Source organism: Ornithorhynchus anatinus, chromosome 12 (assembly GCF_004115215.2).
Source record: "Ornithorhynchus anatinus isolate Pmale09 chromosome 12, mOrnAna1.pri.v4, whole genome shotgun sequence".
Lineage (NCBI taxonomy): Eukaryota > Metazoa > Chordata > Mammalia > Monotremata > Ornithorhynchidae > Ornithorhynchus > Ornithorhynchus anatinus.
In genome coordinates, this window is record NC_041739.1 from 60046873 (window position 1) to 60064756 (window position 17884).

Consider the following 17884-nt stretch of genomic DNA (forward strand, 5'->3'; position numbering starts at 1 on the left):
AAGCCAGGTCCTCTGACTTCCAGACCCGTACTCTTTCCTCTGAGCCACGCTGCTTCACACATGGGCACACAGCCCAAGGACCCAGGGCCCAGAGACAGAATCAGTGAGACTCAGTGACCCTAGCTTTAATTCAGGACCGAGACCCCTTCCAAGCAATGGCAGGATTTTTCTGCTCACTTCTTAGCTCTCTAAGGTAACTGTACAGTCAGTTAGTTGTGAGGGTTGAGAGACTTGGATATTAATACAATAACTGGGGGTGAGAGAGAAAGAGAGAGAGAATTTCTGAAAATGTTATCTTAATAATTAATAATAATTATGGTATTTGTTAAGCACTTACTACATGCTCACACTGTTCTAAGCACTGAGGTAGATATAAATTAATCAGATTGGACACAGTCGCACTGGGGTAGATAAAAATTAATCAGGTCGGACACAGTCTCCGTACCACATGAGGCTCACAGTCTAAGTAGAAGAATAAGTATTTAATCCCCGTTTTTTTATATGAAGAAACTGAAGCCCAGAGAAGTTAAGAGATTTGCTCAAGGTCACTCAGCAGGCAAGTGTCAGAGTTAGGATTAGAACACAGTTCCTCTGACTCCCAAATCCGTGCTCTTTCCACTAGGCTATGCTGCTCCTGTAAACGTTTTGGCCCTGAGGGTACCAAATGAATAAGGTATATTTATGGACATATGTCTTCCCAATTCAGCCAATTACATAGCCCTAATTAATAATTAAACCAGCACCATCCCTGTTACTAAATATTTTGGGAATAAGGCGAAGAAAAGCTTTGATCACCATGGAGTAGCGAATGCTACAGCTGACTCCCCTTTCATCTGTCTAACTTGATCAGTTTTGATGGACCCCTGTGGGGTCAGGGACACGGATCATCCTCTTGAGCGGTCGGGTGGCCAGAAGCTGGATACACATTGCAAGAAGCAGAGATGGGCTTATGATGGCCATTAGCTGTATTTGCATTTTCATTAGCAATAACCCAATTCAGGCTGGCAGTAATTACCCTCCACCAGGAAGAGAGACACTGATGTGTATGTTTCCCCTGCATCGGATCTCTAAGGCCTGGTGCTCCTGCAAAATGATACAGTTGCTTAGCAACTGTGTGCCCCAAGGAAGAAGAGAAGTGGTGATGGGGAAGGACCTGTGAATTTTTGAGAGGTCACGACTGGGGCAGTCTTGCTTATAGTGGCGGGTGTAACCTGGGCGATGAAGCCTATCAGGTGGTCCAGTCGAGGTAGCCAGTCACGGACCAGCTTGGTGATTCAGGGCCATCAGTAGGAGCAGCGACAACGTAACCCAGTAACCCAATGCACGACCTCTAGCCAATGCTTTTCAGTCTGATGCTGAGTTGCAGACACCCTGCCACGTCAGCTCATGGTCTGTCTCAACAAGGGCACTGGGATACTTAGCCTGTGGACATCAACCCTCAGGGTCCAACTCCCTTGACCTTCCCCCAGTGACCCAGCAGAGACCATACAACACCCCTGACTCCTATTTCTCTGTCCCTGACTTTCCCTGCAGTGGCCCAGCAATTTTACCTGAAATGTTTTTCCAGAGAACACAGGCCTCATCAATTGTACTGGAATTTAATGTTTTCTTGCCCTTCTCAGAACCTCAGTGCCTCCTCATGTCTTAAATCCACTTTCTAATTGGGCCTTTTCTTTTCAAAATCCATCATGATCAGGCCTGTTTTATTTTTTGTGTGTTTTTACCGAAATAAGTGGATCTCTTTAAATGCTGACTAAACTCCTTTTTGCAGATGGCAGCACCTTTCCAGGCGTACCTCCTCCAGAGTAATGACTTGCAAATCATCACGAATCAGTGGTATTTTGCCACATAGTCTGCTAGACCGTCAGCTCCTTGAAGGCAGGGATCATGTCTCCTAACTCTATTGTCTTTTCCCAAGCACTCAGTAGAGTGCTCTTTTTTTGTTGTTTTCTTTTTTTTAAAATGGTATTTGTTAATCTCTTACTATGTGCCTATACTGAGCTGTACTGAGCACTGGCGTAGATACAAGGTAATCAGATTGGACCTAGGGCTCACAGTCTTAATCCCCATTTTACAGATGAGGTAATTGAGGCACAGGGAAGTTAAGTGTCTTGACCAGACACGTGGATGAACTGGGCTGACATTCTGTGAGGCGGTTGTGGAGGGTGGACCTGGGACTTCCAGGGGCAGAGGGAAAACAGATCCGCAGACAGGTTTTCCCCAGAGGCTGGATGCAGGAAGGACTGGCCACCCCCCAGGACGGTCACCAAAATGGTGAGTGTGGGTGTGACCACATTGGAGGGGTTTGGGCCACTGGGTTGACTGCAGTGGGAAGGGCAAGAATAATACCTCTTCCCTTGGCTCTTATGGTCAGAATTCAGCTCAATGACCTCTCCTTGAACTCCATTAGAAGTCTTGTCCATCCTTCCGCAGGCCATGGTGGGGCACTGGGCAGCAAGCAGCCTGGACATTGCAGGGTACTTTACCAGCAGGCTCCGGCAGAGCACAGTGCAATAGCTTGGGATTCCAACTCCCCAGGAGAGCAGAAGCTCTTGCAGGCAAGGAATGGGCCTTGCACCTCAGCGTTTCTCTCCCGGGCATTTGGGCCAATGCCCGGCAGCACATGCAGTGTCCACCGCCATCCCAGAGCCAGCCTGCAAGGAGTGGAGCTTACATTCTAGAGGCTCTAGAATCCGAGGGGACCCTGGCTGTGACTCCACTGGCTCTGCACCACGATTGCCTGGGTCACGGGGATGCCTGCACCGGCTCTCCGGGCAGCGCGGTCAGAGGTAAAGGTACCCAATCCAGTAGACAAGATTGAACAGGACGAAGGCGGTGGGGAAGAAGATGCGTGCATAAGAGTCGATCTGGGTCACACGGAGGTGCAGCCTCCCTTCTCTCCAAGACCCCGTCCGACAGTCTTCGAAACAGCAGAAGAAGCTGATGCAGTCCTTGCCCTCCAGACATGGATGTCCAGAGCCAGCCCCAGGGGCAGGGGGAGCACCGCTCAGGGAAATGGATGTGGTCGACTCCAGGAGCCGGGCTGTCGCCCGCGCACGGGATTTCTGGAGGAAGGGACACGTTAGCTTTTTCCCATTGACCCCCGCCATGACCCTGCCATTGGCTGATCCATGCCCTGCTCGGAGCTGCTGACTGGGACAAGCAAAGAGCGCAGCCCCTGCCCTCCACCCTGAAATATTTCTCTTATCCTAATCTTTCTCCCTTCATGTCCCCGACTGTGCTGCAATTAGGATGCACTGTGAGAATGAAACACTGTAGCCTCGCCTGTCAATCTGTTTGCTTTGAGTCTCCCTCACCACCAGACGGCTGGGAGGACCAGAGAAACGAAGGAAGAACAACCCCCAACCCTGGCCCAGTGCCAACCCCAAAGTCAGGGAGCGCAAGCCTCGAACGTACCTTTCCTTTGTGCCTTAACTTGGGACGCTTCCCCGCCCGGCCGCCGCTGAAATAGTGCAGGGCCCCGAACTCCACAAGGGCCGCGAAGACGAAGATGAAACAGACGGAGACAAAGAGGTCCATCGCCGTCGTGTAGGACACTTTGGGTAGGGACTTGCGGGCTATCGTGCTTAGCGTGGTCATGGTCAGCACCGTGGTTATACCTGCGTGAGGCGGCGGGATGACGGGCTCAGCCCTCCACCCCGCTGGGACCCAGTCTTCTTCTCCACGGCCCCCCTCTAGTCTGTGAGAGTCCCACGAGAGCAGGGATAGTGTCTACCAACTCTAATGCAGCAAACTCTCCCAAGCACTTAGCCCAATGCCCTGCACACAAGAAGCAGATCTTCCAGCTGTTTCTGGGCCCAGCCCCCACAATGGCCCACCCTGGCCTTAGATCACAAAGGACCAGAATCACAAGTGGGAGGATGTCCCTGTCTGACCCCACACCAGCAGCCACCGCCATCACTGCCTCCTTCTGTGGCCCAGATGCTTGGGCCAGAGCTGATCTTCCAGGCTTCATTGGACAACTTCCCATTCAGGGAAAAGCCATCAAACTGAGCTATATCCGGACCAAAAGGCCAGATTTCAGAGTGGAAGGTCCAGGAGAGTAGCTGTAGGCCTTTCTGTGGGCAGGGTACTATACCAGGTGCTCAGGAGGGAATAAGATGGAAGACAGAGTCCTACAAATTAGTCTAATAGCTTTCAAGAGCAAGAGCTCTGATAGGAAGGTGAAATATGGCTCAAGCTGGAGCCACCAGCACGTTCTAAGGTGGAATTCTCTGCTCCTCCCAAACTGGTCATTGGCAGGGATCATCAGTCCTGCCCTGACTAAGGGACACTCACTGGTTCCCCATCCCCTCCGTTCCCCCCCACCACCTCTCAGAGCACCACCGTGATGGGGTCCAGAACAGTTCGGCATCAATGACCTTGGCGGACGACTCCATACCTAGTGATGTCCTCGCAGGCACCGCATCTTTGTTTATCCAGAAAGACACCCATGAAAGAACAACCGTCAGGATGCAGGGGATATATGTCTGAATAGCAAAAAAACCCATCCTTCTGCTCAGATCAAAAAAGATGGTCATGACAACGTAATCTCCTGCAAGAGAAAAAATACTTTCCAATCATCCTTTTAATTCAAGGTTTTTACCTGTCCATCAGAGATGCATTCACAGAAAAATTGGATCCCCCATCGACACCATCATCATCATCATCAACAACAACAACATCATCGTGGGCAGGATTCTTTGAGCCCCTGCCATGTGCAGAGCTCTGGACTGAGCACTTGAGAATATACAATCGAAACCTGACCTCGAAGAGCTTACCATTTAACAGGAGAGGCAATCAGACACAAGCTGCCAAAGTCACAATTCCTCTGCCTCCCACCTCCTCACCGTCCCCTGTTCTCGCCTATCCCACCATCGACCCCTGGGCCACATCCTCCCGCTGTCCTGGAATGCCTTCCCTCCTCACATCAGCCAAACTAATTCTCTTCCCCTCTTCAAAGCCCTACTGAGAGCTCACCTCCTCCAAGAGGCCTTCCCAGACTGAGCTTCCCCTTTTCCCTCTGCTCCCTCTGCTGCCTCTCTACCCACCCTTCACCTCCCCTCAGCTAAGCCCCCTTTCCCCCCCTTTCCCTCTGCTCCTCCCCCCTCCCTTCCCCTCCCCTCAGCACTGTGCTCATCCACTCATTTGTATATATTTTTATTACCCTATTTATTTTGTTAATGAGATGTACATCCCCTTGATTGTATTTATTGCTATTGTTTTAATGAGATGTACATCCCCTTGATTCTATTTATTGCTATTGTTTTTGTCTGTCTCCCCCGATTAGACTGTAAGCCCATCAATGGGCAGGGACTGTCTCTATCTGTTGCCAATTTGTATATTCCAAGCACTTAGTACAGTGCTCTGAACATAGTAAGCGCTCAATAAATACTATTGAATGAATGAATGAATAAATAAAAGAGTCCGAGCTTAGCTCTAAATGAGAAAAACAAAAGTCTCTAAGCAGACCAGTCTTCCCCACTCTCCTATATCTTTTGTGCTCAGTTACTTATTTTGACCACTCAAGTTGTAAATGTTTTCATGTTCATCTCCTCCCCTTCCCCCTTAGAGTAGAAGCTGCTTGGAAGGCAGAGAATGTGTCGCCTGATTATTTTGAACTTCCCAAACACCTCGCACAGCACATTGCACCAAGTGGGCGCTCCATACTGTTACTATGACAACCATTACTAATAAACAGATAGCCCGCACTCTCCCCCTCTGAGTTTTCAGCATTCTCCTCACCAGATTGAGTGCGCCAGATTTCAGTGGAGTTTCTGAGCCCTACGAACGCAAACTGATTCAGTCTCCAGTATTTAGGATCTGCGACTTCTACAGAGGTTTGCTTCCATTTGTATTCAATTTCATTTTGGGGGTATCCATCTAGGAAACAAGTATTTGGCATAAGAACGCAGGAGTACTTGGTCTGACTCTTAGACCTAGGGAATATAAATCAGATTGGTAAAATGGCAGTCCCCTAACCCAACAGATCTGCCCTTTGGCTCCTCAAATTACCTTCTGGAACTGTCCCAGCTGTGCCACCACAGCACAACATCTGTGCAGGACTGCACTGACTGGGATTCCTGATTACTGCCTTTTTCCTCCCACATACTCCTGACACGCCCCAGACCTGCTGGTCTTGCTGTATCTGCCCACCTGAGGGGACTGAGGTGACTGTCTGTGTGGTCGGCCCACTTCTTTCCTGACCCCCAGGCCTCACTGACTGGCAAACAGTGACATCTGCCTATCGAAGATGAGCACTGGGGAAGGAACACTGCTGGAAGGGGAGTTCTACAGTGGTCCTGGGCCACAGCCACGCTGTCTGAACACTGCTGGCCCTTCCAGGACTCGTGATGTTAAATGTTGGGCAAAATCCCGATGGGCTCTCTTTGCCCAAGGGACTGACCAGCAAGTGCCCGGAATTGGAACGAGAAGTGGGGAAGGAAGGAAAAATCAAGAGACTTGAGATCTTAGCGAAGCAGCGTGGCTCAGTGGAACGAGCACGGGTTTGGGAGTCAGAAGTCACAGGTTCGAATCCCGACTCTGCCACTTGTCAGCTGTGTGACTGTGGGCAAGTCACTTCATTTCTCTGTGCCTCAGTTCCCTCATCTGTAAAATGGGAATGAAGACTGTGAGCCTCACGTGGGACAACCTGATGACCCTGTATCTACCCCAGCGCTTAGAACAATGCTCTGCACATAGGAAGCGCTTAACGAATACCAACATTATTACTATTCAGGAGGAAGGTGCCTGGAACTCACCAGGCACTAGGGGGTGCCGCCCAGTATGGGGCTGCAGCAGTGAACTGAGTTACTGCCCCTCCTGATGGGCCCAAATCCCTGCATGGGGTGGAAGACAAAAACCCTCTGAAACAGCACCAGTGGGCCTGCCAGCCGTCGGCTCGTTTGCGTCTCCGAAAGGCCAGCTCCATTTTCTAACCGACGAGCCCCCTCTCAGGGCAGAACCCTGAACCCAGCTCCCTCCGAGGGCAGGGCCCTGTAACGAGCTCTTAGGAAAAAAACCACGGATACCCAAGGCCGGTTCCTGCCCCCACGGAGCCTGTAATCTGAGTGAAAAGAGAGGGACCCCTTGAAAGTCACCCACAGGCCCCCCGCAAACCCCACACTGGGCCAACATCAGGCTGAGAACTCAGAGGTGGCCGCCCTCGCTGTCCCGGAGTATGGGGCCGAAGAAGGCGCAGCACTCAAACTGGGCCCGACCCGAGCTTTTCACCACCTACAGCTGGAGAACTCCAGCGGGCAGGAATGTTCGTCCATAGGAAAGTTGCGGAGCTGGAGGTAGCATTCTGCGGCGATGGTCAACCTGGCAGGAAAAGGCGAGGCAGTCAGGCAAGTCCCCAACTCCATGAACCGGACAACCCTCTCATCCATCCCCGCCTTGATCCCATACCGGCCAGCATAACGTGACGTGGCCAGCCTGGACCGTCCGCCACACGGGGAGGGGAACTGGAGTAGCAGTATGCATGTCTCTCTGCCTACTCCCCTGTGAGGCCATCCGGGGGCCGTCAGGCTTGCAGAAACTCTGAATTTGGGGATCTCGTGCCCATGGAGGGCTGGGTGGCTGCCCTGACCCCGCTCCAGCTGACCATCGCCTCCTGGGATGCTACCAGCCAGGAAAGAGAGGTCATAAGGGGCAGGCCCTGGGACTGGCCCGGGTAGTGGGCGGGGGGAGAGGGGCAGACCCGGGAGCAGGAGCAGAGCCAGAGGTTGCTGAGATGGCTGGGCACTGCCCGCCCCCATCCTAACCCCCGCCCCGGGCTTCAGCGTCCCCAAAGGGAGTCGGAGGGCTCCTCCACTCCTTCCAACCCCTCCCCCTGCTCAGACGGGAGTGGTGGGGAGCGGCTCTGGGACCGGGTGCTTGAAACCAAGAGACCAGTGGACCAGCGTCTGCGTCAGCCCCACCCGCCACAGCTTGGCCTGGCTGCTTCAGCAGTTCGGGGGTGGGGAGTCCGTGTGCCCTCCTCCCCCACACCGCTACCTGAGTGTATAGAGAACGCGCCCGTCGCCCCGGATCCGAAGCAAGCGGTTGGGGGTCGTGACCCAGTGAGCATCTGACTTTCTGGCGTTGCGAAAGAAGGTGTCCGGAACCCAGATCTTCCCGACCACATTGCTGTTGAGCATCAGGACCTTCGAGGAGCCTGGGAACCGTAGGCGGCGGTCAAACCACGTCTGGCCGAAGATGATGTCGATGGAGTATTCCTGGGGAGGCAGGCGGCGGATCATGCTGCCGCCAAGGGAAACCCTGGGCGGAGGGGTTGGCGGTTGCACACCGATTCCATCTCCCACACAGCTGGACCCCGGGGGCACAGGCCTCAACCCCCTTAAAACTGGAAGCCCCCTTTTGGAACCCAGACCCTAGCAAGCTTCCCTAGCAATCGGCCTCTCCCCTCACGTTTGAGCTTTTGGTCCAGACAGTGATCCACCCTGCCCCGGGTCTCGCGCGACCAGCTGCTTGGATTTGGGTGGCGTTGGGCCTTTAAATCTTCTAAGGCTTCGGCCCAACCTCCTCTCAGTAACCCAGCTGGGGTATCTGAGCATTCTTTAATCACCCTGTCTGCTTCCCACTAACGATGCTTCTGCTTAATGAGCTTTTTTATTATCCCTCACCTACCTAAGTGAAGCACAAAAACCTCACTCTGCTGCCATCCTTGGAGAGGTGTGTGAGCATGTGTATCTGTATTCATGACTTTCTGCTAACTTGTGTGGAAACATAACTGTGGGGAGTACACCTGTGTGTTGTGTATAGATGTGTTCGGGTGAGTTTGAGAGTGCCTACGTAGGTGGGGGTATGTACGCATCAGAGGGAATGCGCGTATGTATGTATCAGCGGGTGGTGTGTTGGGGGTTTGAATTCAGCTGTAGCTGTTGGGTTCCTCGCTGGGTTGAACCCCATCACCAGGACCCATTCCACTAACAATGCAGTCATTTGAGTGTCTGCACAATGTCATCCCCGCCCCACGGCCCCAGCTTTGCCCTCAACATTCACAACTCACCATATTGATCGGATCCACAGGGCCGATGCTGTTCACATACACGTCCGTTTCGATCACCGTGGGTCTGACTGCAAAGCAACAGGCCAGGTGGCATCAGAGACCCCATCCCTCACTGCCTGATGCACCTCACCACTTACTCCCCACTTTATCCGCAGTAGCCCTCTGGCCCAATTCCGGGGACATCTCATCCTGGCCATCCGAGGGGTCCATTCACTGGGTACGGTGGCGTGTAGCAGATGATCGGTCATTTTAGCTACAACTCTAACTGCCACAATTAGATTCCAGAGAAAAACTCTCACCCTCCCACCTGCTCAACCAAACATCCAACCACCAACACACCCTACCACTGTGCTCCCAGCCTCTCACCCACATTCCCGCCCAGCTATCTAACCATGCTGTTACTCAACCAACCTTCCCCCCCACAAAGCCGCTACCATCCAACCTGCCACTGTCCCTCCAGCCAGCCATCCATCCACCCATCCACCCACCAGAAGACCCCCCCCACCATATACAAGGGCATCCCTGGAAAGTCTGCGCCACAGACCACTGAGTCTCACAGCATGCTGGTCCAGGAAATATGAGAAGAAATACTGGATAGAGATTGGTTCTTGAATAATCCAGAATGTGACCTTTCACAAGGCAGGGCCAAGGAGGAGGGGGCGGGGAATGGATAATGGGGGCTAGCAGTCTTCCCTGACCAAACATGTAGAACAATTACTCAGACCCAAGACTGGGAGAGGCCTGCACTAACCTCCTTCAACTTTTGAGGCTGATCAAGGAGTGGACTTCGCCTCCTTTAGACAATGATGGCATCAACTGAGTGCCTGGTGTGTGCTGTGCACTGCATCATCTGCTCGAATCTGGTCCCTTCCCCACATGGGGCTCACAGTCTCCGGGTCACCTTGAGTGAAATGGTTCTGGAGATGGACGTTCTTTAAGGGGGCGGCGATCAGCTCATCTTCGATGGCTGAAAGTTGGCATCTCAGAAGACTGCCTGAGATTGGGCACCTTCCCCTGTCCTCTCGATGACCGGCCGGGGATGGGCCTCTGGGCTAATAATAATGTTGGTATTTGTTAAGCGCTTACTATGTGCCGAGCACTGTTCTAAGCGCTGGGGTGGACACAGGGGAAGCAGGTTGTCCCACGTGGGGCTCACAGTCTTAATCCCCATTTTACAGATGAGGGAACTGAGGCACAGAGAAGTTAAGTGACTTGCCCACAGTCACACAGCTGACAGGTGGCAGAGCTGGGATTCGAACTCATGAGCCCTGACTCCAAAGCCCGTGCTCTTTCCACTGCGCCATGCTGCTTCTCATACAGTGGGACTACAGGTCCCACTGTGCCCTGGGATTAGTTTAGCATGGATTGGTCATGTTCCATCCTGGCCTTGGCTGTTCTGCCAAGTTCAGGAAGCAAGAGCTGGGATTATGGGAAAGGGGAGCCTGACTAGTTCCACTTGGACAGTCCCAATTCTGGACCCTGGATGGCAGACAGAAACTTGGGGATCTCCTGGCTAAGCGGTAACTATGGTGACTCCAGAGCCCCACCATTTCAAGGATGATGCTGTGACAGATGTTGAGAAGTTGTTTTAATCTTCTAAACATCGCCTTCCACTTGACTGGATCCTGTTGAGGTTCTGACGGCAAGATTAGGGCTCTGGACACCAGGAGACTTGGGTTCTAATCCCGACTCCGCTTGTTGGCTAACGTGGGGGAAAACCACATGGGTGCTTTTCTGGGTGCTGTCCCCGCTGCTCGCCTGCCAGCTCCTCGTACCCCGCTCACTGGGGACCCGGGGCGCATGGATGAGAAAGTGCGAGTGGCACCACACCCACTCCGAGAATCAACTCGTCTATGCAGGGTCTCAGTCCTGAAATCTTAAAACTGAGGCTCGTCCTGTTTCTGACAGGAGACGCCGGGGCTTCTTGTTCAGACTTCCCCACCGCCGCAGCCCAACATCCCCACCCCCCTCCCGCCAGCTCCCGGGCTCTCAGAATGGCAGACAGAGCTGCATCTTGGGCCAGGAGTTCCATTAGGAGGGGAGTTAGGAAAGGGTTTAATGGCAACATTCATTGATTGAAGATTTTCTTCACTGGATCCAATTGCAACTAATAACAGCCCCAGTGTTCCATAATCGACCTGCCCTGCAAAGCACTGGCCCCATCTCCCCTCAACCGGGCTGAGGGGAAGCAGAACCTGAGTGATTCAGTAAAGTTTTATAGCAATCCTCTCCTTCTTCCTCTGCAGCAGGATCTGGGCTTTCTGCAAGTAGGCGATCCCATCAACCATGAGGTACACGAGGGAAGGGCAGTAGCCTTCGCTGGGCAAACTCCCTTTGTGGTCCGAGAAGACCAACACGCCCCGGACACTTTGGCCCCCGCCACTCCGAATGACGGCCACGTGGGGAAAGGCTGCAGTGAGCATTTCTCTGTGTGTCTCCCCCATTAGAGTTAGAGTTATTTTGATGTCTGTCTCCCCACCCTCTAGACTGTAAACCCGTTGTGGGCAGGGATGGTCTCTCTTTATTGCTGAATTGTACTTTCCAAGCTCTTAGTACAGTGTTCTGCATGCTGTAAGCGCTCAGTAAGTACGATTGAATGAATGAAGCTCCCTGTGGGGGCGGGGGGCGGGCAGAGTATATAACGTGCTGTGTCTTTCCAAGTAATTAGAAAAGGGGCCCAGCCCCAGAGATTGCCCAAGTCCTAGCATTCCTGCTACCGCTACGAGGGGGATGGAATTTGGGGGCAGGAAAGGAAGGTCCCAGTGTTCTGTTGGACCAACGAAGTCCATTAGCAAAAGGCCACCAACATTGACGCTCACAAGGTCGAGGCCAGCCCAGGCTTTGGGCACAGCCAAGTCCATGCCAGGCATGGGAGCCCTTTCCCTCTGCGTTTTCCACACAACGCTGGGACCCCCAGAGCACTTCCCCACGCTGCGACCATGTCTTCTGGTGGGTGGGTTGAAATCCTCACAAGCCCAAGTTGGGCTCACTCCCAAGTGTTCAAGTCCCCGCCACAACAGAGGCCGAAGAACTCCTGGATTTTTCCCGGCACCGGCATGGCCCGTTCGTCCCGAACTGGGAAATCCCATCGGTGGTCGTGGACGGAGGCGGAAAATAACCCATCCATCCATCCCCTTTCCGACGCCGGCCTGACCCAGTCCCGGCTCCTCCCGTCTCATGGGGGGACTGGATTATTCTCAACCCGGGACCCAGGAGCTTGGCTCGGTCCGGGGCTCGGGAGGTCGCCCACAGAACAATTGGAGCCGTGGCCCTGCCCTCGGGAGCGGGGGCAGGGGGTGGTGGTGGAGGGAGGCCTCTCGCCTTTCCCCTGAGCTCAGGCCTCGGGTTGAGGCCTCAGAGCGGCCATCCCATCTCAGGAAGCAGCATGGCCTAGTGGATAGAGCCAGGGCCTGGGAGTCAGAAGGTCCTAAACCTGGCTCCGCCCCTTGTCCTCTGTGTGACCTTGGACAAGTCACTTCACTACTCTGTGCCTCAATCACCTCATCTGTAAAAGGGGGATTGAGACTGTGAGTCCCACGTGGGAAAGGGACTGTGTCTAACCCGATTCGTTTGTTTCCACCCCAGCGCTTAGTATAGTGCCTGGAGCACCGTCAGAGCTTAACAAATGCTATAATTATCTTTATTATTATGATTATTATCCCACCCTGGTCGGGCTAGCACCCAAGATGGGAGGGCGAGGAAGCCTCTCAAAACGCTGGACAGTGTCTGTGCATCCCGGCGGCCCTGGGACCAGTCGCCAGGCCGAGACTCCGGCCCAGGCCCCGCCGAAGGGACTCACCCCCGATGTCCGGGCGAAGCTTGCTGTCGTAGTCCCGCAGGAGGCTGTTGAGGATGAGGGTGACGTCTCCTTCATGGTGAGCCTTGAGGGCCAGGACCCAACTATTGTTCCAGCCGGAGTCGACTCTGTCGTCGTCCGCTTCGTCGGCCCTGGGCCAGGAGGAGAGGGAACCGGGCTAGTCTTCGGCGATTAGCCGAGGGCGGAGGGGCTGGGGGCGGCAACGTAGCGGTGGGAGCCTGCAAACTTGAGCGAGGCCCAGGGACCTCCGACCTGGGGACCTGCAGTCTAGGAGCCACAGGAGGCGGGTGCCCTGCCCGGACACTGACCGCCTCTGGGGATAGTGGGGCAGGAGAAGGCCCACCTGCCCACAGACGGGTTCAATGTTCAGTCAATGTTCGAGGCCTCTCCCAGCTCACAGGTCGGAGAGAACACTGGCAGCGGATAAGAAGAGTAGGAGCCCTCGTCGGAGCCCCTAGTCCATCCATCAGACTGGCATCTGACATGGGCTGGCCCCAAGGTGGTGCACTTACTTTCCCATGCACTTCTCATCGACTTCTTCCAGGAAAGTTTGGCTAGGAAGGCGGGGGTGGGAGTGAGAGTCTCCGGTGGCTGCCACCGTTGGGCAAACGGACCACGGAAAGAAGATGGAAAGACATTGCGAAGGAGCTGGGACAGGGTCAGGTGGACTGAGGGCCAATAAATGCCTTGTTACCCTCTCCTTCCTACTCACCTATTCTCTTGTCTCTCCCACTACATCCCAGATCGCACTCTTCATTCCCCTCAAGCCAACCTACTCACTATGCCTGGCTCTCGTTGCCTCGACCTCTCCCTCCCCCCATAACATCCGGCAGACCACCATTCTCCCCACCTTCACAGAATTCCTGGTCACATTGCCTCCAGGACTTCCCCACCTTTTACTCCCAATTTACCCATTTAACACTTCCCTAAGCAATTGAAGTACTCGCCATCTCCAGGACCCGCTCTTCATATACCTCACATACCTCATCTACCTTACGTGTACCTTGCACACCCCAGTGTGTCCCCCTGGAATGAAACTGAGACCCAGAATCAGACAGGGGCTGAGACCGGGCGGCTGAGGGCGGGAAGAGGGAGGGGAGAGGAGGGGTGGCCAGATAGGGCCCCTGGGCTCCGAGAAGGGCCGACCAGGGACCCCCAGTCAAGACAACAGGTCCGGTCTCTCAGGGAGAGACTGTCGCTCACCGGACGGCCGTCGCCCGGGAAGTTTCCCCCGTCGGGGCGACCCTCATTCGGCGCCGCAGGATTCAAATCCGGGTCCTCCCTGCAGCCTCGACTGCCTAACCCCATGCTGACCCGAGCTAAGCCCGGTGAGGGAGGAAGAGAGAGCGGGGCGGCAGTGCGGGGGCTTCTCTGGGGCTCGGGCGGGTCGGGGGGGGCGAGGCCCGAGCCGGGGCGGGGGCTCACCTCGCCTCCGGGCTGACGGACAGCGACAGCAGGAGCAGCAGCAGCAGCAGCAGCCGCCGCCCCGGCCCTCCGAGCGGGCTCCCGGGGGGCAGGACGGAGCCGGACGGCTCTTGGGGACCATCCATCGGCTTTCCCGCTCCGGCCCGCGCAGACCCTCCCCGAGGCCCGGCACACCCGCTCCTCCGCAGCTCCGGGACCGCGGGAGGCGACGAGCCCGGTCTGGTCCCGGCCTGGCCTGGCCGGTCCTGTCCTGGCCGGTCCTGTCCTGGCCGGTCCTGTCCTGGCCGGTCCTGTCCTGGCCGTCCCGGCAACTTGGCTCCGAGGGGGGCTCGTCCCCGGCAGCCAATAGGATCGCCGACTGAGGCGGTCTGGTCCCTGCTGGGCCAATCGGCTCCCGGGGGGGGCGGAGCTTCCATTCCGGAGCGGATGGATGGATGCCCAGGTGGACCCTCTCAGCCCGGCCCCTCGCCCCCCTGTTCTCGGTCAACTTTATAATAATAATTTTGGTATTTGTTAAGCGCTTACTGTGTGCTGAGCATTGTTCTAAGCGCTGGGGTATATTCAGGGTAATCAGGTTGTCCCACGTGGGGCTCACAGTCTTCATCCCCATTTTCCAGATGAGGGAACTGAGGCACCGAGAAGTGAAGTGACTTGCCCAAGGTCACCCAGCTGACAAGCGGCGGAGCCGGGATTAGAACCCACGACCTCTGACTCCTAAGCCCGTGCTCTTTCCACTGAGCCACGCTGTTTCTTCATATTCATTCGCATCCCATCCTCGGCTCTAACGGACATGCTTTCACCTCCCCATTCGCTGATTTATCCCGCGGGACTCTGACATTTCACCGCGGCGTGTTCTCCCTGCCACCTACTTGATCCCCGCGTTTCCTCCTGCCTCCATTATTGGTAAATCATTTCCGTCTGCCCGTCTCCCCAGTAAATCGTCAGCTCCTTGTGACCACGGTTTATGTGTCTTTTCAACTCCGTTATAGTGTATTCCCCCTACCGTTTAGTACAGGTGCCGGGCACGAGATAAGCGCTCAATATATATGATTGATTGATCGCTTTTGTTACCTTTTTTTTTTCCCAGAGTGCTCATCTGCACTCAGTCTGACCTGGATAAATCAGTATTTTACATTTTTAAGAGCTTTCTAGGGGCTAAGCACAGTGCATACATGGTCATCAGATGAGCCCCACACGGAACTCGCAGTCTAAGAGGCAGGGAGAGCTGGTATCTTAACCCCATTTTACAGATGAGGAAACTGAGGCCCAGAGAGGTAAAGCTGCTTGACCAAGGTCACCCACCAGTCCGGGGACTGAGCTGAATTTCTACATGCATATGAGCGGATCAGATTTCCATGAATGGTAGTTTATGGCAGAGGGCACAGGTAGTCTTTTTAGTCTAAAGTGTGGTGGGGCTGGGGGCGGGGGGTGGGAGCATGTAAGAGTCAGAAGAGTGTAAAGGACACCCACACACATATGCACACATACATACATATATGCATACAAACACACACCCTGAGAACAAATAGAGGGGTAAGACCAGAGCCGCGGTGATGAAGGCAAAGGAAGAATGAAGTACACCCACACACATATGCACACATACATACATATATGCATACAAACACACACCCTGAGAACAAATAGAGGGGTAAGACCAGAGCCGCGGTGATGAAGGCAAAGAATGAAGTGACTGAAGAGACAGGTCCCCCTCCGTTCCCCCTTTCCCTGCCCAGAGGTCACAAGGCCAGAGGGACAGGGCGATTGGGAATATGGGCATGGCCGTTGCCAGATGCCACGGACAGTTAGGGCGACTGAATTTAAAGGAAGCCTCTGCCCACTGGCAGGTCAAGGTCGTATTCTAATGTCTCAGGCTCGGCCCGAGCCAGCTGGGAGGGGAGGATCTCCTTGGCCAAGAACCGTTACACAGCGATCCTGGAAATGGGCTCTCGGGCAGAGATTCATAGCCCGCTGCCGCTAGCGCGTAGTCTGCCCTGTCTTGCCCCGCCCTCCCCTGCCCAGCCCCGCACCGCACTACCCCGCCCTGGAGGGGAAGGAGCTACAGGAGCTGTCCAAAGCAGGAAGAAAACAGAACTCATTATCTTCCCACCCGAACCCTGTTCTCCCCCTTACTTACCCATCACTGTAGATGGCATCGCCATCCTTCCTGTCGCACAAGCCTATAACCTTGGCGTTATCCTAGACTCCTCTGTCATTCAACCCACATATTTAATCCATTACTGAATCCTGTCAGTCCCACCTTCACAACATAGTTAAAATCCGCCCTTTCCTCTCCACCCAAACTGCTACCACGTTAATACAATCACTCATCCTATCCCGCCTGGATTACTGCATCAGACTCCTTGCTGACCTCCCAGCCTCCTGTCTCTCCCCACTCCAGTCCATACTTCATTCTGTTGCCCTTATTATTTTTCTACAGAAACGTTCAAGACATGTCACCCCGCTCCTCACAAAACTCCCTTGGTTGCCCAACCACCTCCGTCTCAAACAAAAACTCCTCACCATAGGTTTTAAAGCAGTCCACCACCTTACCCCTCCTATCTCACCTCACTTCTCACCTTCGACAACCTAGCCCGGCACACTTCGCTCCTCTAGTGCTAGGGATTGTCTCTGTCTGTTGCCGAATTGTTCTTTCCAAGCGTTTAGTACAAAGCTCTGCCCAGAGTAAGCGCTCAATTAATAATATTGAATGAATTGAATGAATGAATAACCTCTCTGTGCTTCTATCTCTGTGCTTCTATCTCTCTCAAGGTAATCCCCATGTCTCGCTGCCGACCCCTAGCCCATGTCCTGCCTCTGTCCTGGAACGCCCTCCTCCTCAAATCCGACAGATAATTACTCTCCCCCCACCTTCAAAGCCTTACTGAAGACACATCTCCTCCAAGAGGCCTTCCCACACTAAATCCCACTTCTCCTTATCTCCCACTCCATTCTGCGTCGCCGTGACTTGCTCTTTTTGCTCTTCCCCACTCCCAGCCCCACAGCACTTATGTACAAATAAAATAAATAAAATTTATTTGTATTGATGTCTGTCTCCCCCCTTTCCTCCCGCCCTCAGAACGGTTTGTTGACCTGAAGGCGGGGGGAACCACAGCACCAGCTGGAGCTGAGTCCTTGTGCAGTCAGATCCAAGTCTCCCTCCCGCCGACTCAGCACCACTCAACCTCCAGACTCCGTGTCCTGTTGGTCACCCAAGTACCGGGAAGTGGAGAGGAAAAGGAGAAATTTGTCTTCAGACTCCAGGTCGGAGTATGCAGGAAGACCAGGCCGGAAACCAGGACCGCCCTTCATAATTATTATTATGGTATTTGTTAAGCGCTTACTATGTGCCAAGCACTGTTCTAGCGCTAAAATAGATACAAGATAATCAGGTTGTCCCACGAGGGGTCACAGTCTTAATCCTCATTTTACAGATGAGGTAACTGAGGCACAGAGAAGTTAAGTGGCTTGCCCAAGGTCACACAGCAGACAAGTGGCAGATCTGGGATTAGAACCCACGACCTCTGACTCCCAAGTCCGGGCTCTTGCCACTAAGCGAGGCAGCTCCAAGCCCTCCTGCCCCAGCTAACGATCGCCGATCCCGCTCTCCGGAAGGCCTTCCCGAACTAACT

General features: G+C 54.1%; 1 protein-coding gene across 1 annotated transcript; it reads right to left on the minus strand.

The window, feature by feature from the left end:
* Positions 1 to 2082: 2082 nt before the first annotated feature.
* GABRG1 (gamma-aminobutyric acid type A receptor subunit gamma1) lies at positions 2083 to 14380 on the minus strand. Its single transcript, XM_039913688.1, has 10 exons — positions 14256 to 14380; positions 13343 to 13384; positions 12813 to 12961; positions 9014 to 9081; positions 7999 to 8219; positions 7241 to 7323; positions 5746 to 5883; positions 4403 to 4555; positions 3418 to 3620; positions 2083 to 3065 (listed from the first exon to the last, which is right to left on the minus strand). Exons 1-10 carry the CDS (start codon positions 14378 to 14380, stop codon positions 2784 to 2786), a joined length of 1464 nt encoding a protein of 487 aa, XP_039769622.1. The 3' UTR covers positions 2083 to 2783.
* Between the last annotated feature and the right edge of the window lie 3504 nt (positions 14381 to 17884).